The 18449-nt window shown below is 32.9% G+C and overlaps 1 protein-coding gene across 8 annotated transcripts in view; it reads left to right on the forward strand.

Annotated features, from left to right (window-relative positions):
- The window catches only part of PTPRM (protein tyrosine phosphatase receptor type M), a 936902-nt gene that overhangs the window by 597361 nt on the left and 321092 nt on the right, over positions 1-18449 (forward strand). For 5 of the 8 annotated variants that reach the window (XM_031953603.1, XM_031953648.1, XM_031953697.1 and 2 more), the window contains exon 14: positions 3249-3323. The exons of the other annotated variants lie outside the window; for them this stretch is intronic. In XM_031953603.1, coding sequence (XP_031809463.1) covers positions 3249-3323 — 75 coding nt within the window. The remainder of the gene's footprint in view (positions 1-3248; positions 3324-18449) is intronic. 8 annotated transcript variants of the gene reach the window in all.

Genomic DNA, 18449 nt, shown 5'->3' on the forward strand with positions numbered 1-18449 from the left:
TTCCTGAAGAAGTTCTTTATTATATTAGTTTGGGAGGTTTCAGTCATACTGAATCACAAATGACAGTATCTTACTTCAGTAAAGAATCTTATTCTGTTAATAAATTACTGCCAAAAATGGTTTATTCAAATGTAATTAATCAAGAGACATTATGCAGCTATCTTGAACAAGTATATTAAATGAAAAATTTGGAAATTTCTGCCCACAATATAAGACTGGTATCTTTAATGTCTGTAGGATTTTCTCTGAAGTTGTTAGAGATCAACGTTTTAAATATTCATTTAGATTTGCAAGGTTAACTCAGTTTTGAAATCTAGTTTTATTTATGTTTCTTACATATCCCAGCATCCAAAACATCTTTTAAAAAATTTCTATACATTTATGTACTTATGCAAATGTGGGATATATATATATATAATATATGTATGTATTGCACAGATATATATGCATATGCACACATACATAATATATATATATGTATGTCATTTCAAAGTAATGTCATATTACGGCTGCATCGTATTTGAAAGTAGTGAAACTATATTTGAACCACTATGTAACTTTACTTGTGGACAATAGGATTTACCAACTTATTCCTCCCCCAGTTTGAGTTTTATTAGATAGTACAGTAGAATATTTTTAAAAAGAAGAGAAAACTCAGAAAATGTATCTGCAACACTCTTATCTGAATTCTGTTTTTAAAAGTCACACTATCAAAGGGTGACTTCTAATGCCTACTGCACATCAAAACTTGCAAATTTTCTATCTCACCTTTCTCCTACCTTATACTGTTGATAGTTGCTATGGCAAATGTGGGCTGCAAATTGCAAATGTTTTAATGGAAGAAATTGTTGCAAAACATTAAGAAATAGTGGAAATATTTTCATTGTTGATCTGATAAATACCAGTTAACTTCCCTATTTTGAAGGAAGTTGAAAATATTTAGAGCTCCACTTGAAAATGTAGTCTTCCTGTTTATTCCATCATTCTAAAAAATAATGTACTTCATCAGTTCTACAATACCACTAGGGATGGAGCCAAGACAAAGAAGTATGTTGCTAAAAGAATGAGAATATCTCTTAAAAGATACAAATCAGGAAGATTCTTTGTTATATAAATAAGTAAACTCTAGGATATCTTAAGATCATTGAGATATAAAATCATGTGTTTTTTTTTTCCAAATTTCAGCAGTTCAACTAATACAACAAATACTGTAAATTTCTATTCAAAATTGTTCATAATGAAGTTATCTCCCCTTAATTCCATAAAAGATAAGTCTAATTAAGCTGTATATTACAGCACTGAATTAGGACATTTTAGTATTTGGTATATCCTAATTTTCCTCTCTTTAGCTCTTTACTGAAAATGTCATGAATATCAGAAATTAATAGTTTTTGCTCAATGCTTAAGAGTTTGACCTCCAAAGTATAATAAATTCTAAGTTTCAATGCATTTCAGATTGATTTTAAAAAACTATTCTAAAATACTTACACATATTCTTTCTAACATTGTGTTACAAAACAACAAAAACTACTGAGTAGAACATTGAGCTATCATAAAAATATAAGCTGATATTTATAATGCATGACTATAATGGTAAAAAGAAGTTGAGATGAAGTGATAAAAGTTTCAAATAAATGTCGTTATTTTTAGCAGATATGAAATTTGTTTACCTATATCTTTGTGAGACAAGTGTTCCTACTTCTAGGTGAGATAAGACAAAATTTTTTTTAAAGTAAAATACTTCAGATATTCCTGTCAATAATATAGCAGCATTTTAGATGTTGCCTGGAATGTTAACTACATATTAACAGTATCAACACACACAGTAGCACTCACACAAATGTTAAGGTTTAAAAGCACACACTTTGTGGTAATTCTGGTTTCTATGCCAAATTCAAGTCTACTTAGCACAGCTTATCCTTACAACTTATTTATTCCCTACTTAAAGGACCATTCAAGGGTCTTTAGGGACCTTGGTTCTCTGATCAAAATGCTAGATTATTAATCATTCTAGCAACCCTGGGATGATTTCATTAATAATGAGTGAAAGACTATTGTAACATTTTAAACTCAGCCTCTGCTTCATTCCAGCTACTAGGAGCAATGCTCTGTTTGAATGTTGCAGAGGGATATTTCAAAATATTATGCAGCAGCAGTTTTGAGTTTAATTGTCTGCAGATGGTAGATGATCTATTTTCCTCACTCTATGCCACATTTCTAATAGCACCCAGGCTGTTCCATGTAAATTAGTAATCTTTCATCTAAGCCTATTCTTAATTTTCCAATATTTTTTCTTTACATCATTTTCCAACTGCATCATATTAGATCTGACCTTTTAATTTGTATATTTTTCCCCAATATATGTGTGTCACAACTCCTTTAACTACTTAAAGACAGCTGTTGAACTATGCTGGCAAATCAAGAAACTCAAGAGGTCATATTCAGGAACCCTAATTCTTTTTTAGACTATGATTACAGCTTTGGGAATGGCAACCAGAAAAAAAAAATGAGTTTATGTGTTTTCTTGCACTTAATCTTAACAGGGAAAGTTTGAACTTGCATTGGAGTTGGAATGAGACTTCTAAATGGAAAAGTTATAGATAGATTAGAATTTAATTATGGAATCACATTTTTTTTGTTCATCAAGCATTCTATTTGTAGACTATTTTAAGAGGCCAAAAACAATTTTGACTTGTATGGAAAACCAAATCTTAACAACCAAAAAGGAAAGGGGAAGGAGAAAAAATTATCTGAATTGGGAGCAACCTAACATAGTGGTTTGAGCACTGGACTCAGAATCAGGAAAATCTGGTTCAGTTCCCACTTCTGATACTTTCTAGCTGTGTGACCATAGGTAAAATGCTTGCTCTCTAAATCTAGTGGAAGAAATGAAATAATAAATCTTTGATTTAACTGAATTAGCAGTAAATTTTGACAAATGCACATTCAAGATCAGATGGAACCACTAATTATTTCTGATTAATGGATTAAAATATTTTTTCTTCAATTGGTCTTGTCTGAACCACAGCCAGAGTCAGTGATTGGTAACAATCTAAAGGCCTCCGAAGACTCTGCATGAAGAGTGAAGGGAAACCTGTCTTCCTGTGTTTTCTCTTTTTTATTGTGGTTGTTGGAAAGCAATTGAGACAACTTGATATAATGACCAAGAATTCTTCTTGCTAGCCTAGCTTCAGTCTGGCTTTTTTTTCCCTCATGCATGCTGACCTGGGAATCTTCCTTTGCCTTAGCTGCGATACTCGTGACTCAGCTTACAACACCATACATTCGCATCGCCCCTGCTGCAGGCGACGAGCAACTAACAGGTCAGACATTCAAGTATAGATGAGTCATCTTGCCCATTTCCTTTTCATTTTCTTCAACTCTGTTTCCCCTTCATATCTCCTTCTTTGCTTATGGATTGTTTACTCCATTTTTAGACCTCTGATTTGGTCCCATACCTTAATTCTCTCATATGCTTGGCACTCTTCTATGTGTACATTTATATCCATGCATATTTAAAGTTCAATTCCACTGCATGTTTTCATTGTGTACCTTGTCTGTGGATATGTTCCTTCTGGCCTAATGTGTTAGAGAAATGAAATTATTCTCAACTTGCAGCATTCACAACATGAAATAGGGTTTTAGTTCAAGTACATGAAGATGTAGTTGTTACATTTTCCAGATGAACATAACAAAACTTTGTAGTAGGAAATTTCTTGTTACCATACCAAGTTAAGATTGCATGTGCATTTACAAATGTGTTAACTTTATACATCTTTTGTCTAACCAATGTTAGCAAATTGGGGCCACACTATGTTGTTCAAATAAAATTTCATGTGTATAAATTTAGAATAGTAGAGAGTGTATCATTCATAGGTCCTTTCTCAAAGAAAAAAGTACTTGTGTATCTATATCTATAGCTATATCATCTGTATAGTGCTTATGTAGGGATAGAACATCTGCAATCCAAATCCACTGAATCACTTAGGACAGTTCTTAAAATATAAATGGCTTCATGTCCAGTTCAAGTAGAATAATGGCCTTTTAATCCGCTGGGGAAATTAGCTTGTTCATTCCAGATAGCTTGAAGGCACTTAATGGCCTCATGTAGAAGAAAGTACAGTAGAATTCTTCAAATGAAAGGTGAGTGAATAGAATACATGAAAGATACCTTAAGTCTAAAGATCATAAAACAACTCAGAGGTGCTTTACTGGTTTCAAACCATAAGTACCCATGCAGGATCCAAACCTTGTTTTCAGAGGAAATGATATGTCTTTTATAACCAATATATGTTGGTTTTACACACACACACATACACACACACACACACACACACACACACACAAAAACACATATATATATATATGAGAGAGAGACATATAAGGGTCATAAAATATAAATCTGAATAAGCATTTTCACTGAAGTATCCTTTTTCTACTATTTTTTTAAAAAAATACTATGCACGAAAATTTTTCTTTACTAAAAAAAGAAAAAAGAAACTTGAATAATAGGAACACACCACAAATATTTTCTCTGAAGCTTATTCTACTATATGTAAAACCAGAGAATTATAGAGTGACAACTTAAAGTAATGAAATTCAAACTCCCTATTACTTTATGGGTGAAATTCTACATGTATGCTATATGTACCCTGGAAGCTTTCAAGCTGTTCTCCTAGAAGATATCTCCTTGCTCTCAGCTAAAACACTTGAATTTTTGCTATCTCTTTGATCATCTGAGATAATTTTCATATTTATCCACTAGGGTGCTTTCCTACTCTGTAAAGTACTTATTCCTTTCCTTTCCTTATTAGCAGAGATTTCTTTGTTTTCACAGAAATGTTTCTTCCTGTAAGAAATGAACGAATGTGACTTTAGGTATCAGGCCTGAGAGTGATTTTGATATTGGAATCCTTAAGGAAGATCAAACTATCAGTAATATTTGAACCATCAAAACTTTCATGACCTGGAAGCATTCTATTATATAATTAAAAAGTCACTCTTTAAGCAAAAAAAATTCTCATTGTATTATGCAATCAGGACTTTACCAATTAGAAGCAGAATGAAACACAACCTTTTTGGTTTATATCTGTCATTAGCCAACTTCAAATGTAACTTATAATCTATTAGATATTAATTAAGCAAAGGATGAACTGTCTTCTTGTGATTTCTACAAAGGTTTCATAACTATTACAACCCATTGACACTCATATGTGGAACCTGCAAAAGTTATCCAAGGTTGAAGGAATATTTTGGTTACTCAAAACCATAGTTTAGGAATACCTACTCATGATTTTATCAAACCATAAGACAATTTAAAGCAAAAGATATTTACTAAACAGTACAGTATATCATAAAGAAAATTTCTCCTATACACACAGGAAAATATACTTCCACATATTTCAAGGGTACTGGTAGAAGAGGGAAGACATGGTCAACAACTATTTACATTAGGGACCATACACATAACTAAGGAACCTCATGTTTCTGGGATTCTATCTTAGAATAATCCCTCTTTGACCCTCCCAGATTTCCCCTTGTTCCTTTGGAGAGGTGTTAATGTCTGCTCCTGGCCAGGTAGTGATATTAAACTTCAGGTTGCCATTCTACATTCTGTGGTTATTCGACTCTGTTGGCATTCATTGGTCCACCACAGTTGGGCTGTTGTTTGCTATATGTGGCTCTTGCCACTGTTTTCCAGGCTTTACTTGTTATATGCTATTTGACTTGTAGGCAAAAGAATATACTGACTCTATCATAACCCTAAAGCTTTCATGTCTATGAGACTGAGAGCCAGGCTAAATAAATATAGTCAGTTAAAAAAGTTTTTAAGCACTAAGTATTTTGGTACTCCTTTGCATCTGCATTAGCTACTCTCCAATCCTCAAAGTTCTATATGACTTGGTAGTAGAAAATTCCTTTCATCTCTTGTCCATTTCTGCTATGTTAATCATGATCTGTTCATACCTTGTTGAGACAGAAAAATTCTAAAAGTAGCAGGGTAGAGATGGAGACTTTCTTCTTATTTCCCAAACAATAAAAAAGTGACTTTATTTATATTACATATATTAACCGTTTAAGCATCTTTCTGTTCAATGTACCATCTTTATTCTCTGAAATGCAAAAATGAAATGTGATACAGTTCTTGCTTTCAAGAAAATTATTTTCTACTAGGGAAGACACAGTATACAAAAGTATCTAGAGTAGAATATGATAAAGGAAATAAACTAGAAAAAAATTTATTTGGGAGAAAATAATTAGGAAAAGCTTCACAATAGAGAGAATGCTTGAATTGAATGTGCCTTGAACAAAGATTTTAGCAGTAGAGATGAGGAGTAACAAGAGGTTTGGCAATTGTTAATGCTGTAAAGTTACCCATGTATATATCCTGTAAATAAAAGGCTATTAAAAAAAAAAAAAAAAAGAGATGAGGAGTGACTCTGTTCTAGCATGGTGAACAGCTTTTGTGATTGTGCAGAGGCAAGAAACAATAGACCATATGGGGATAGAGAAGAAGCCACTGTATTGGGGAAAATATTTGAAGGAGAATGATGTGAACTAAGGCTAAAAAACAACATTAAATTGTAATCAGATTAGAGAGGACTAAAGAGACTGTTAATCATTTATTTTAGTCATTTAAAACTGTAACCCTATTGTGGGTTTCCTTGGCAAAGGTACTGGAATGATTTGCCATTTCCTTCCCCAATTCATTTACAGATGAGGAACCGGAGGTACACAGAGTGAAACGACTTGAAGATTTGAGTAGGGTTACGTAGCTAGTAAGAGTCTGGATTTGAAGTAATGTATTCCTCAGTTCAGGTTTGGTGCTTGAACTGTCCCACAAAAGGCAGCAAAGAATCACTAAAGATTTATCAGTTTTTCAGTCACTTAGTCAAATCTGGGCTGTAGGAAGGTAGTTTAAAATGTTATAACGAGTAACAGAATGTGGTTAGAGACTAAATTTGAGTTGTGGCTTTGAGAGTAGACAGGTCGCTAAAGAAAAAAAAGAGGATAAATGTGAGGAATATTATGAAGATAGATTCAACAGCATTTGACAATAACCAAGAAAGAGGAGTCAAAACTATATCATTAGGAGTTTGGGAAGGCTGAAAGATTTTTTGCCTCATGAGAAATAAAGAAATTGGGAGAAAGGTTAAGCTTGTAAGCTGTTTTGAATATGTTGAATTTCAAGATTCAGTGAGATAGATCCAAGTAGAGCCATATAATGACTGGCTGGATATGGGAGATGTCAACCAAAGGGTTTGATATATAGATTTGAGAATCTTTTTCATAGGTTTAAAGATTGTATGTTAATTTGGTCACTAATGAAAATGTATCAAAAAATCCAACCATTCTGGCGAGTAGTTTGGAACTATGCTCAAAAAGTTATCAAACTGTGCATACCCTTTGATCCAGCAGTGTTACTATTGGGATTATATCCCAAAGAGATTATAAAGAAGGGAAAGGGACCTATATGTGCACGAATGTTTGTGGCAGCCCTTTTTGTAGTGGCTAGAAACTGGAAACTGAATGGATGTCCATCAGTTGGAGAATGGCTGAATAAATTGTGGTATATGAATATTATGGAATATTACTGTTCTGTAAGAAATGACCAACAGGATGATTTCAGAAAGGCCTGGAGAGACTTACACGAACTGATGCTGAGAGAAATGAGCAGGACCAGGAGATCATTATATACTTCAACAACAATACTATATGATGACCAGTTCTGATGGACCTGGCCATCCTCAGCAATGAGATCAACCAAATCATTTCCAATGGAGCAGTAATGAACTGAACCAGCTATGCCCAGAGAAAGAACTCTAGGAGATGACTAAAAACCATTACATTGAATTCCCAATCCCTATATTTATGCCCACCTGCATTTTTGATTTCCTTTACAAGCTAATTGTACAATATTTCAGAGTCTGATTCTTTTTGTACAGCAAAATAACGTTTTGGTTATGTATACTTATTGTGTATCTAATTTATATTTTAATGTACTTAACATCTACTGGTCATCCTGCCATCTGGGGGAGGGGTGGGGGGTAAGAGGTGAAAAATTGGAACAAGAGGTTTGGCAATTGTTAATGCTGTAAAGTTACCCATGCATATATCCTGTAAATAAAAGGCTATTAAATTAAAAAAAAAAAGAAAGAAAATGTATCAAAAGAGAATAGGACCCAACATAAAGTATTGTTTGATGTTCATCCTTCAGGCATGGGAGGAGGATAATGAAGGAATAAAACAGACAAAATTAATTTACCATGAAGGAATGAGAAACAGAAAAAAGTAGAGTCACAGAAGCCAAGCAAATACAGGATTTTCAAGCAAAAGTAAAAGTCAGCCACATTGAATACTGCATAAAGTTCAATTTCAGTGAATACCAAGAAGTCATCAGATAGACATAGAGAGAAGAAAATTGAATGCAAATCTGGCTTTAGACACTTAACCCCACTCCAGAGTTCTTATGAGAACAAAAATGAGATGTTTTACAAAATATTTTGCAAACCTTAACATGCTATAAATACTAGCTACTTAGAGATCATTGGTAATGTGCAAGCACTAAATTTTAAAAGAATGATGGAGTCAGAACCCAAATTGAAATGAGTTAATGAGAAAATTAGAAATAAAGAGATACAGCAAGTATGGTCTGTTCTTTCTAGGAGTTTAGGAATGAAGGAGAGCAGCGTTATAGGATATTTCTGATTATAACAAGGTCAAATAAGTTTTGTTTTATTTTGTTTTAAGGATAGAAAAGACTTCAAAATATTTATAAGTCATGGGAAAGGAGATAGCAGAAACAGAGAGATCCTGAAGGTGCAAGGTCAGAATTTAGACTGTTCAATTGGGCAAACTTCTGGAGGTGATTAGAATGTTTGATCATTGTACCAATGGAGAAGTCAACTTAGGGTGAGGAGTAGAGCTATCTCATGATAAATTACAATTTATACATTTATTCACTCATTCAATGTCATGGTACATAAGAAAGAGTCCTAAAGGTAGATTATTGATTTTGAATTCTTAAAACTGAGCTCCAATTCTGCCTCTGAAGCCTACTACCTCTATTGTCAAGCCATTAAACTTCTCTGAGATTTAGCTTCTTCATTCTCTGAATAATAGAGTAGGAATACTTAAACTGGTCTCCATGATTTAAAAAATATATATTTTATATAACACATTTCCTATGTTATGCATTTTAAAAAGATTATTCTGAAGAAACAACCATAAATCTCACCTGATTATCAGAGAGGTCTTTGATGTACACCAAATAATTAAAACTCAGACAATGCTAGGCATTCTGATCCTAAAACAAAAATAAAATGGACCTTGCCCTCAAGGAGCTTACATTCTACTTAGGAGCTTATAACATAGTTTTTATAGTGCTATATATCATTTCTTTTGGTTCCTTGTAGAGTTGCAATATACTTTAGAACCCAACTTCAAACTAATTTCTTCTTAGTACATGAACATATCTACAGACAGATCCCAAATATGATTTTATATCTATTGTCCTTTCAATTTATATTAGTCATTAAAGCTCTTTTTTTTCTTTTTAGCAATAGTACTAATTTCACCATTTTTGCTTTTGTCCACACTGCAAAGCTGATTACCAAAATGAATACCTAGCTTTTATGAAGAATTCTTGTTTATATTGTTCCCCCGATGTTTTGGCACTGGACAACTTTTTACAAACACAATTAAAAAAACACACAACACATATAGATAAACAAACATACAAACACACACATACACACACACGCACACACACACACATCCTTGTACTTGAGCAGTTTATATCACCAACATCTGGGGAGGTTAAGAGAGCACAGCAATCATGGGAAGTGATCAAAGAATTGTGTTTCAAGACCTTTTACATCTGGTTTCATTGTTTAGAATGTGCTCAAGAAAAAATATTATTTAACATGTGGGAGCCACCCAGCAGTTATAGTTCTAATTTGTTCCCTGATTCAGCATTGTGCCCAAACTTAATTGAGACTGTATCATGTAGGAGTTGAGTCTCAAAGAATGGTACTTCTAGATTTGTCTTTTGTTGTAATTGAACTAATATAGCACAATGGTACAGAAAAGAAGTGCTCAATACTTAACCTCACTAAACTTCAGTTTTTTCATATGTAAAATGAATAATTTGACTGGAGAGCTCCTTTTTCTATCTCTATATTGCTCATTCAAATACAGCCCTCAGGATGGTGTAAGCATCTAACTTGAAATATTAATATCTAATTTCAGAACTGGATCTGTTACTTGCTAGTTGTGGTACATTAGGAGTTATTTCACTCCTCTGGACCTCGGTTTCCTCATCTGTGAAATGGAAGTGTTGGATTAAATTAGCTTTATCTTTTCATCTTTATGAACTTTTGTGATTTTTTTGTGGCAAGGAAATTAGCAACTCTGTTTTAAATTTGTTCTAGTAAGACCAAATCTGGAGTATCATATTTACTCCTGGGCATTACTTTTTTGGAAAGACATTAGCAAGAACATAAGGAACATGGAGAGGACAGGATGATGAGAGACCTGGAGGTCACTTGAAAAAAAAAAAAAACTGGGGATGTTTCTCTTGAAGAAGAAATGTAATAGGGAAGGAGGGGAAGATAAAAGATGATATTACTATCTTTAAAGTTTTATACGATTGTCATCTTGAAAAGGGATTAGATTTATTTTGGCCCATTGGAGACAAAACTAAGAGAATGTATAAATAGAATAACAGTCTTATCTTATTCTAGCAAATGTTCAATAAACAGAGTTGTAATACTCATTTACAATCAGAGCAATGAATTAGTTGGTCTCTGAAGCTAGGTGGGAAAAGCAGTGGATTGAGCCCTGGTATTGGAATCAGGGAAGAAGTGGATTCAAATCCATAAAGTCACTTAAACTGTGTCTGTCCCAGCTTTCTCAACTTTAATGGGGATTGCAATAACACCTACCTTCCAGGGTTGCTGTGAGGATCAAATGAAATAATATCTATAAAATGTTTAACAAAGTATCTGGCACATAGTAGGTAGTTAATAAATGCCTTTTCTCTTCCCCCTCCTGAAGATCTTCCAGATATAAATCTCTGAGACTTTGATCCTAATTACATAACTAAAGAGCCATCCAAGACTACAAGATATTATTAGGCTTGAAGGAATATACCATTTTGTGGCTACCTTCAAACAGAGAATGGATGGTGATTACCACTAGTAAAGAAAGAAGAGTTCCTCAGGAATGAAAGTCCCATCCTTTATAGTACACAACACTGCAATTCTAAGGTGGTTCTAGTGGCTTTCTCTAGCATCTAGTCTGCTTCAAAACAAGGGTCTTCTGGGTCTTCAGATTTTAATTAGTGGGAATATGATTTGATTGATTTATCCAAACACTTCATGCATATAAAATTTTTGCCACTTCATTCTGAGGTTTCTTGTCAATCCTAACCTACAGAACCCTATAAACTGACCTGACCCACAAAGACCAGGATCTCAAACTCAGTAAAACAACAATTGAGTTCAGGTTTTGGTATAGTTTTGTGATATTCCAAACTATTCATTTGAGAAAATATTTGATTCATATATGATTTCAGGGGTGGGATGGGGGGAAATGCTCCTTTTTTTTCTTTTCTTTTTACTTTTGTAAGATTTGGGGGTTTACTGAGAAGAGCCTTTCATTTGTTTGATGCTTGATTTTTTTTAAGGAGTTAAAATTTAGCAATTTACAGAATTATTGCAGTTTTTGTACCTTGGGGATCTCAAATTTTACCTAACCTTTCTCAGCTCTAAGCCTGTGAGAAATTGGTCAGAGATCTATGTAGCTGTTTTGAAAAAAGCTCTAGAGTACAGACTCTAATAACATCCACTGAAATCAGGCCATGTAGTACCCTCCTCCCCCAGTTCTTGTAGCTCAATCAAGATATTATAAAAAAAGAAAACTAAAATTTGGAACTAGTTTAAAATATGAGAGAACTGTGAGTTGTTTAAATAATGTTCTTACCTACATCATATTTCCTCACAATAAAAGAAGTTACACTTACAAGTATCAGCAAATTAAAGATAGTTTTACCTCATTGTAGCATAGTAGATACTAAATTCTGGACTTGGGTTAAAAAGACTTGTATTCAAAACCTGCTTTTAATGCTTAGCAGCACTGTGGCCATGGAAAAGTCCTTAAATCTTTCTAATCTTTAGTTTCCTCATCTGTAAATTGATGAAGCCTAGTGAAATTGATGATAACCTCAAAAGTTATTTTTGGGCATAAATTTATACAGTGCTTTACAAACCTTAAGTGCTATTTAATGTCAGATATTTTGGCTCTCTTCCTTTGACATCTGTAAAATTTAATACTATAGTGAAAAATACTAGACATATTGATAGATTCTCAGTCCATTTTTCTTCTTCTTTTTCAATACATTTTTCTTAGTTAAAAATGTGTCTCAGTCACTTTGTTGTATACTAAGTTTTTTTGGTTCATAATTTAATAACCCAGCTTGCAACCATATGCTAAGAAGGATTCTGTAAACATTGTTTTTATTTACCAGTTTGGTTAGTACACACAATTGGAAGTATAAGTTCGATGTCCAGAAGTATTTATAAATAAAGTAGCAATTATTATCCAAGTTCAAAAATATGCTGTATTTTGAAGAAGTTTTTGCTACATAATTTTTTAAAAAGAGCACTAGCCTGTGGTTAACACAAGCAAAATTTGCCATTTCAAAGAAAAACATTTTTTTCATTTATCACGTTTTTCCTTGAAGAAATGCTCATTCCTTCTTGTCTTGTAAAAAATAAACAGTTCTTTTAATTGTAAAATGTAAACATACAATTTCCTGGATTCATTTGCATCTAACAATCACTCAATTGTAACAAGTGATGTTTTTCCAACAAGTTCCAGCTATTAGGCAGAACTCATTTTCCCACCAAATGTGATCTCTTTTTTTGCATGTAAAAAAATATTTCCGTATTAGCCTGTATTATGACAAAATAACTGATTATCTGAACATCTTTGATTTGCATATAACTTTGATATTTGAAGAAACTTCATAAAAGTATCAAAATAAAATTAAATAACCGATTTTTTGCATACAAATACAGATTAGTAAAAATTACACTTAAACTACAGATTGGTTAATTCAAAATAGTGTAAAGATCAGAGCCACTATTATTTCTCTGCCTCATCATTCTTTAGTAAAATAATTTAAGTAATCCTAAAATATTTAAATGGAGCTATGATTTCATAGCAACCTATCATGTCTATCCATCTTATATTACTTTTGGCTTTATGTTATCATAAGCTTGCTACAGAAGGTCCATCCCATACTAGAAGCATTCCCTTCTGTATCCTGACATTGTGATGATGCCAGTAGAACATTTAAATTGTCCACTAGCCTTCTTCATCCTGTGTGCAGCCCATCTTCATTTTCTATCATTCATTTTTCTAATTACATTTTCCTCTTGTTATACTTTTTACTTGTTACACTGTTTACTTAAATAACTATTTGTTATAGATTGCAGTTCTATCACATACACAGTGAGCTTCTCTTTTGCCGTCTGGGCAATACTGATTTTAAACGTATGGGTGATACTGATTTTAACTTTTATTGTGACTGTTGTGTCTCATCACACAATTATGTAAGAACATTAGTGGAATATAATTATTGAAAATATGAGGATTTGTGGAAGAAATTTGAGTTCAAGAAAGGAATTTTTCAAATTTGTGAAGGCACTCTATCTTGCTCTTCCCCTTGTTTAAGTCTGAACTCATGTCATAGATTATTGTACTAAACTAGTACAATACGCATGCTGATGAACAGGTACTGCATTGATTAATCTGAATAGTAAACATTTTTTCATATTCTTGGACTTTTCCTGTATTCTTGGTAAAGTCCAATTCTTTTGAGTACTTATAGATCTCTTCTAATAGGTTCTGAACTATTTCTGGTCTTGATACACAAAATGTGATGTCATTTACAAATAGGAGCTTTTGAAATAATTTGTCATTCACAAGGAATTCCCTTTTCAACTTAAAGTTTCTCTTGGATTTCCCTTATCATAATGGCAAAGATCTTCGTCAAGTATGTGTCTCCATTTTATGCCTGATCCTGATATTCATGATCAGCTATTCACTGATCAAGATAATCTTTTAACAAACTAAATGGTTTTGATGTGTTTATGGAAGATAACTTTGCTGGAAGAGAATCTTTAAAGTAGTTTTTTCTTTTAACAACAATTTTTTTTTTGGTAATCGACAAGCAATAAGTATAGTATTTTTTTTAGTTAGCTATGATAAGTCTACAGTCCACTGGCATATCACTTGTGAAATCCTGTATATTCTCAATGAATTGTGTCATCTAAGATGTCCTCAATGTATGTCAGACAATTAGAAAAAAAATTTTGCATAGATAAATAGTCAATAGATGTTAATGTTCTCTATCTTAAGGAGGTTTGAGATTTTTGTTTCATTTTGTTTTTCATATCTGTGCCATCTTCCACCTTTTTTGATACATTATAAAACAATCTCTTGGTGCCCTCCAGAACAGATCATCTCTGTGTGTGCTTGGTCCAATACAACTGCCTTTCTTGTCTTTGGATACTTTGGTTTCATTTCTGTTTTTATAAGCAAATCAAGAGTGTAGTGTAAGAGTTTAAAGAGCTAGCTAAATAATGGGTATTTGTGTACACTTTTAAGATACGCAAAATGCTACCTAAATATTTTCTTATTTTATCTTCACAACAACCTTAGGAGGTAAGTGCTATTGTCTTCTTCATTTTACAGGTAGGACAACTGGAACAGAGGTAGAGAAGTTGAATGACTTTTTTAGAATCACACAACAAATTACTGTCTGAGGTAGAATTTTAACTTGCCTCTAAGTTCAGAATTCTCACTAGGTGCTTCTGATTCCAAATGTTGTGGCTTGTTAATTCATCTTTGTGAAAAGAGTTTAGTTTTTAAAAATAATATTTGCAGATCTTTTCCATTTTTTTTTCTTGTTTGTTGCCCTGCTTTCATTTTTATCATTGAATTCCCTCAGGCTGACTTTGCTTAATAAGATCTCTTACCAACCTTTTAGAAAAAATATCCTTCACTTTGTCTCTTTGTTTTATGAGGCAATACTGTTCAAAATGTAGCATCATCTTTCTTCATAAAATTTTTATAATGAATTTTTTGTGTTGCACTTAGCTGACTTTTACTCTCTCTCTCTCTCTCACAAACACACACACACACACACACACACACACACACACACATCCTTTTTCCTTCTCTCAAGAGAACATTGACTGTTTTTAGGCTCTTGATTTCCTGTCATGGCAATTAAATTATATTGGTTATCCATCAGTATAAAATTATTATAACTGTTTATCATTGTCATTTCTGTTGTTTGTTACCCATTTCCTTCTACATTGAAGCTATAGTATTCTTCTTTTCTAGAATATGATTGTTCTTTGTGGGACAGATTTCTTGGGAAGGTTCTGGGGGCAGCCTTAGTTTCAGTTCCAAGTAATAATCACCTCAAATGCAGCCAGCTGTTAAAAGTTTAAATCCTTTATTGTCTCCTTCAAAATAGCCCAGTTAGTTTTCTTAGAGGCCTATCTCCCTCCTTGGTCCCAAGAGCTCTTGCAGCTTTTCTGCCAGCTTCAGCCTCCAGCTCTCTCTGAATCTTGGTTTTACTCTCCCGACAGAATTCTGGCTCTCAATCTCTTCAACTCACATCTCACTTCTCAATCTCTTCAAGTCTCTTGACTGAAGCTCTAAGAGCTTCTTATATATGATCCCTTAAAGGTCTGAACCCAAAGGTTGACTCCTGCTCTAAGAGAGTGGGATTGTGGAAGGTGTAAACTTGTGAATCTCATACTGAATCCTGAAATCTCCCAAACTTGTGACCTAATGGGTGAGCTAATGTGTGAACTCTCAAAGGTATAAACATAAGCATTGTTTCTATCAATTCTAGTGACTTAACACCTTGTAAGGATTCTAACAGAAGCCATAATCTTTCTAAATTATTATTTTATTTCTGCTTTTGTATTAATTCTGATTTGTGTTTTAACAAGTGGTCTGACTATATATGTTGACAGCTGACTGAGCAATTATTTGACACATCTGGAACAAGTCTTTTCCTGAATATTAAAATGTAATAAATTTCTTTTTCTTATTTATTTATTTATTATGTCTAAACACTGCTACTTCTCTCAAAGAGATCATTAACCATATGAAGAGGTGGGGTTTCTGTATAGGATTTAAGTAAACTTCATCATCTTAATTTCCCTGGATCCCATGCTTTCTGATATGTTTCTCCATTTGTTCACCATTTGCATTGAACTCATAGAATATCATTGTGAATATTGACTTCTTTTGGAGAATCTTCCTGAGTTCTTCATAGAATTTCTTTACTTCTTCATTTCCTGCAACCAATGTTGTTGCATAAGCTACAATTAATATGCAAATACTTAAAAAGATTAAAATGTGAGATGATCGAATATCCTTTGAAATGATGTTTCTTTTTGCCTTTGAGTATTTAATGAAACAACTCTCATTTTGAAGGCTAGATACTCTCCTTTCCTTTTCCAAAAATGCTTATGAAGACATCCTTTCACTTAGCTTTTTTTTTTTTTTTTAAACAAGATTGTCAAAATAAATTTTGTTCAGTTCATTCAGGGCAATGTCCTCTAGTGTTATATGAATCCATATTCAAGGACTATTTCCCTCCCTAACCTGCTTTAGTATTTTTTTATTTCTAATTAGCCAATTTGTTGTAAGGGAACTGTAAAACAAATTTTAAATATAAATGACTATTTAATTGTTGGTGAAATTTTAATGGAAAGAAGGTACTGATGTTAGCAACCATTATACTATAGCTAGCCTTCAAAATCAGATATGACAACCCCTTCTGTTGGAGCACTGGAAATTGAGGCCAATATCAAAACAGAATGAAAGGAGAATTTTGTTGGGCTCCTTACATTGGAATTTCAGGATTTCTTCCAAAGGTTGTTTAAGGATTCTGAAATTTCCTGTTCAGCCAGAAAGAATGTAAAGAGAGAGTGGGGTGGGGAAGGACTTTACTTTCTGCAACACCAGCTGAATGCATTTTAATGGGCTGTAGTGTCACTGGTGATTTATTGCCCCTTTTTGTTCTTTTATGTGTTATATTTGTCATTTTGCTTTGGCAGTTTCATCTATAAAACAGTATAGTTACAAGGAAATGGTGAGAGGATATAGGAATACTATGGGACATGGTGGGTCTTTTTTCCTTGCTTTTTGAAGTGAGATACTGAGTCAGATGTCAGATATTTGATTTCAAGAACAATATAACAAAACCATGCAGTTATTTTTCAGTCCCAGTGAAATTTTAAGGCACAAAATGTAAAACTTACCACCTCTAGTGCCACTGATTTCTTCTGTATAAAAGAACCATTTTCTCTCTCAAAAATAATTTGTTCCCACTTTGAGTTCCTATCAACAGAAATCTCAAATAGTACAGGAATGTAAAGCTTGCTGTCTACATAGTCCTTCCCTTTAAGAGCTAAAGTTTTTTTTTCCTTTTTAATGCACAAGTGACAACTTTATAACCAATTTTCCATTTCTAGCTTTATTCAAGTAATATACTACAAATGTGTGAAAGGAAAATGTCAGAATTAAGTTTCTGAATCTAAAATGAACAATCTTTGCTTTGGGCAAAAGATACAAAAATATTATTAAAGCAGTGTTCACAAAGATTTTAAATTTTTTTTCATACATGCATTAGTATATTTCTATTTGAAACTTTTCATATTATTTAAAATCATTTCACTTTCTTTAGCAAAACAAGTTAGTCTAATTTCAGATTTCATATTTAATTACATTATTTATGTTAATACTTAATAAAAATCTTTAAAATCCTACTCTAATAATGCAACATTACTTGGAAGAGATGAATTTTGTTTTCTAAAAAGTTTGTGTCAGCAAAGTATTAACTTTTGGCACATATTTCCAAAAAGACAAGCTAAAAATATTTTGAGTATGGTGAAAACAATGTATCTATTGCTGTGGGGGTAGCCTAGCTAAATCCATTAACTGCCTGGTCATAAGGGAATGATGAACTCTTTTGGCAATAACAACACACACAGTATAAAAGGAACTGAAAGCTTGTGATCCGCATCTGTAGAGAGTGTGTAGAGAATCTGTAGAGAATACCAAAGAAATCATAGCATGTTGATGTCTTATTAAGAAAAATAGAAACTATTATAGATAATGTATTAAGTAAATCAGTGAAGATAATTAACCCTGTACATTTTTATTCACATCACACAGTACTTAGCATATTGTTATAGTCCATATTTATGAAATGTGTGTTCATTGTTTGACCCTAAGTTTGAGGTTTTCCGTTTAATCTTTTTTCTTCCCTAAAGATAAAATTATTGACTCTTTGAATTTAAGAACAATTTAGAAGAAATGCTCATGTACATTGCTCTGCTGTGGGATTTTTA

The sequence above is a fragment of the Sarcophilus harrisii genome, chromosome 1, assembly GCF_902635505.1.
Source record: "Sarcophilus harrisii chromosome 1, mSarHar1.11, whole genome shotgun sequence".
Lineage (NCBI taxonomy): Eukaryota > Metazoa > Chordata > Mammalia > Dasyuromorphia > Dasyuridae > Sarcophilus > Sarcophilus harrisii.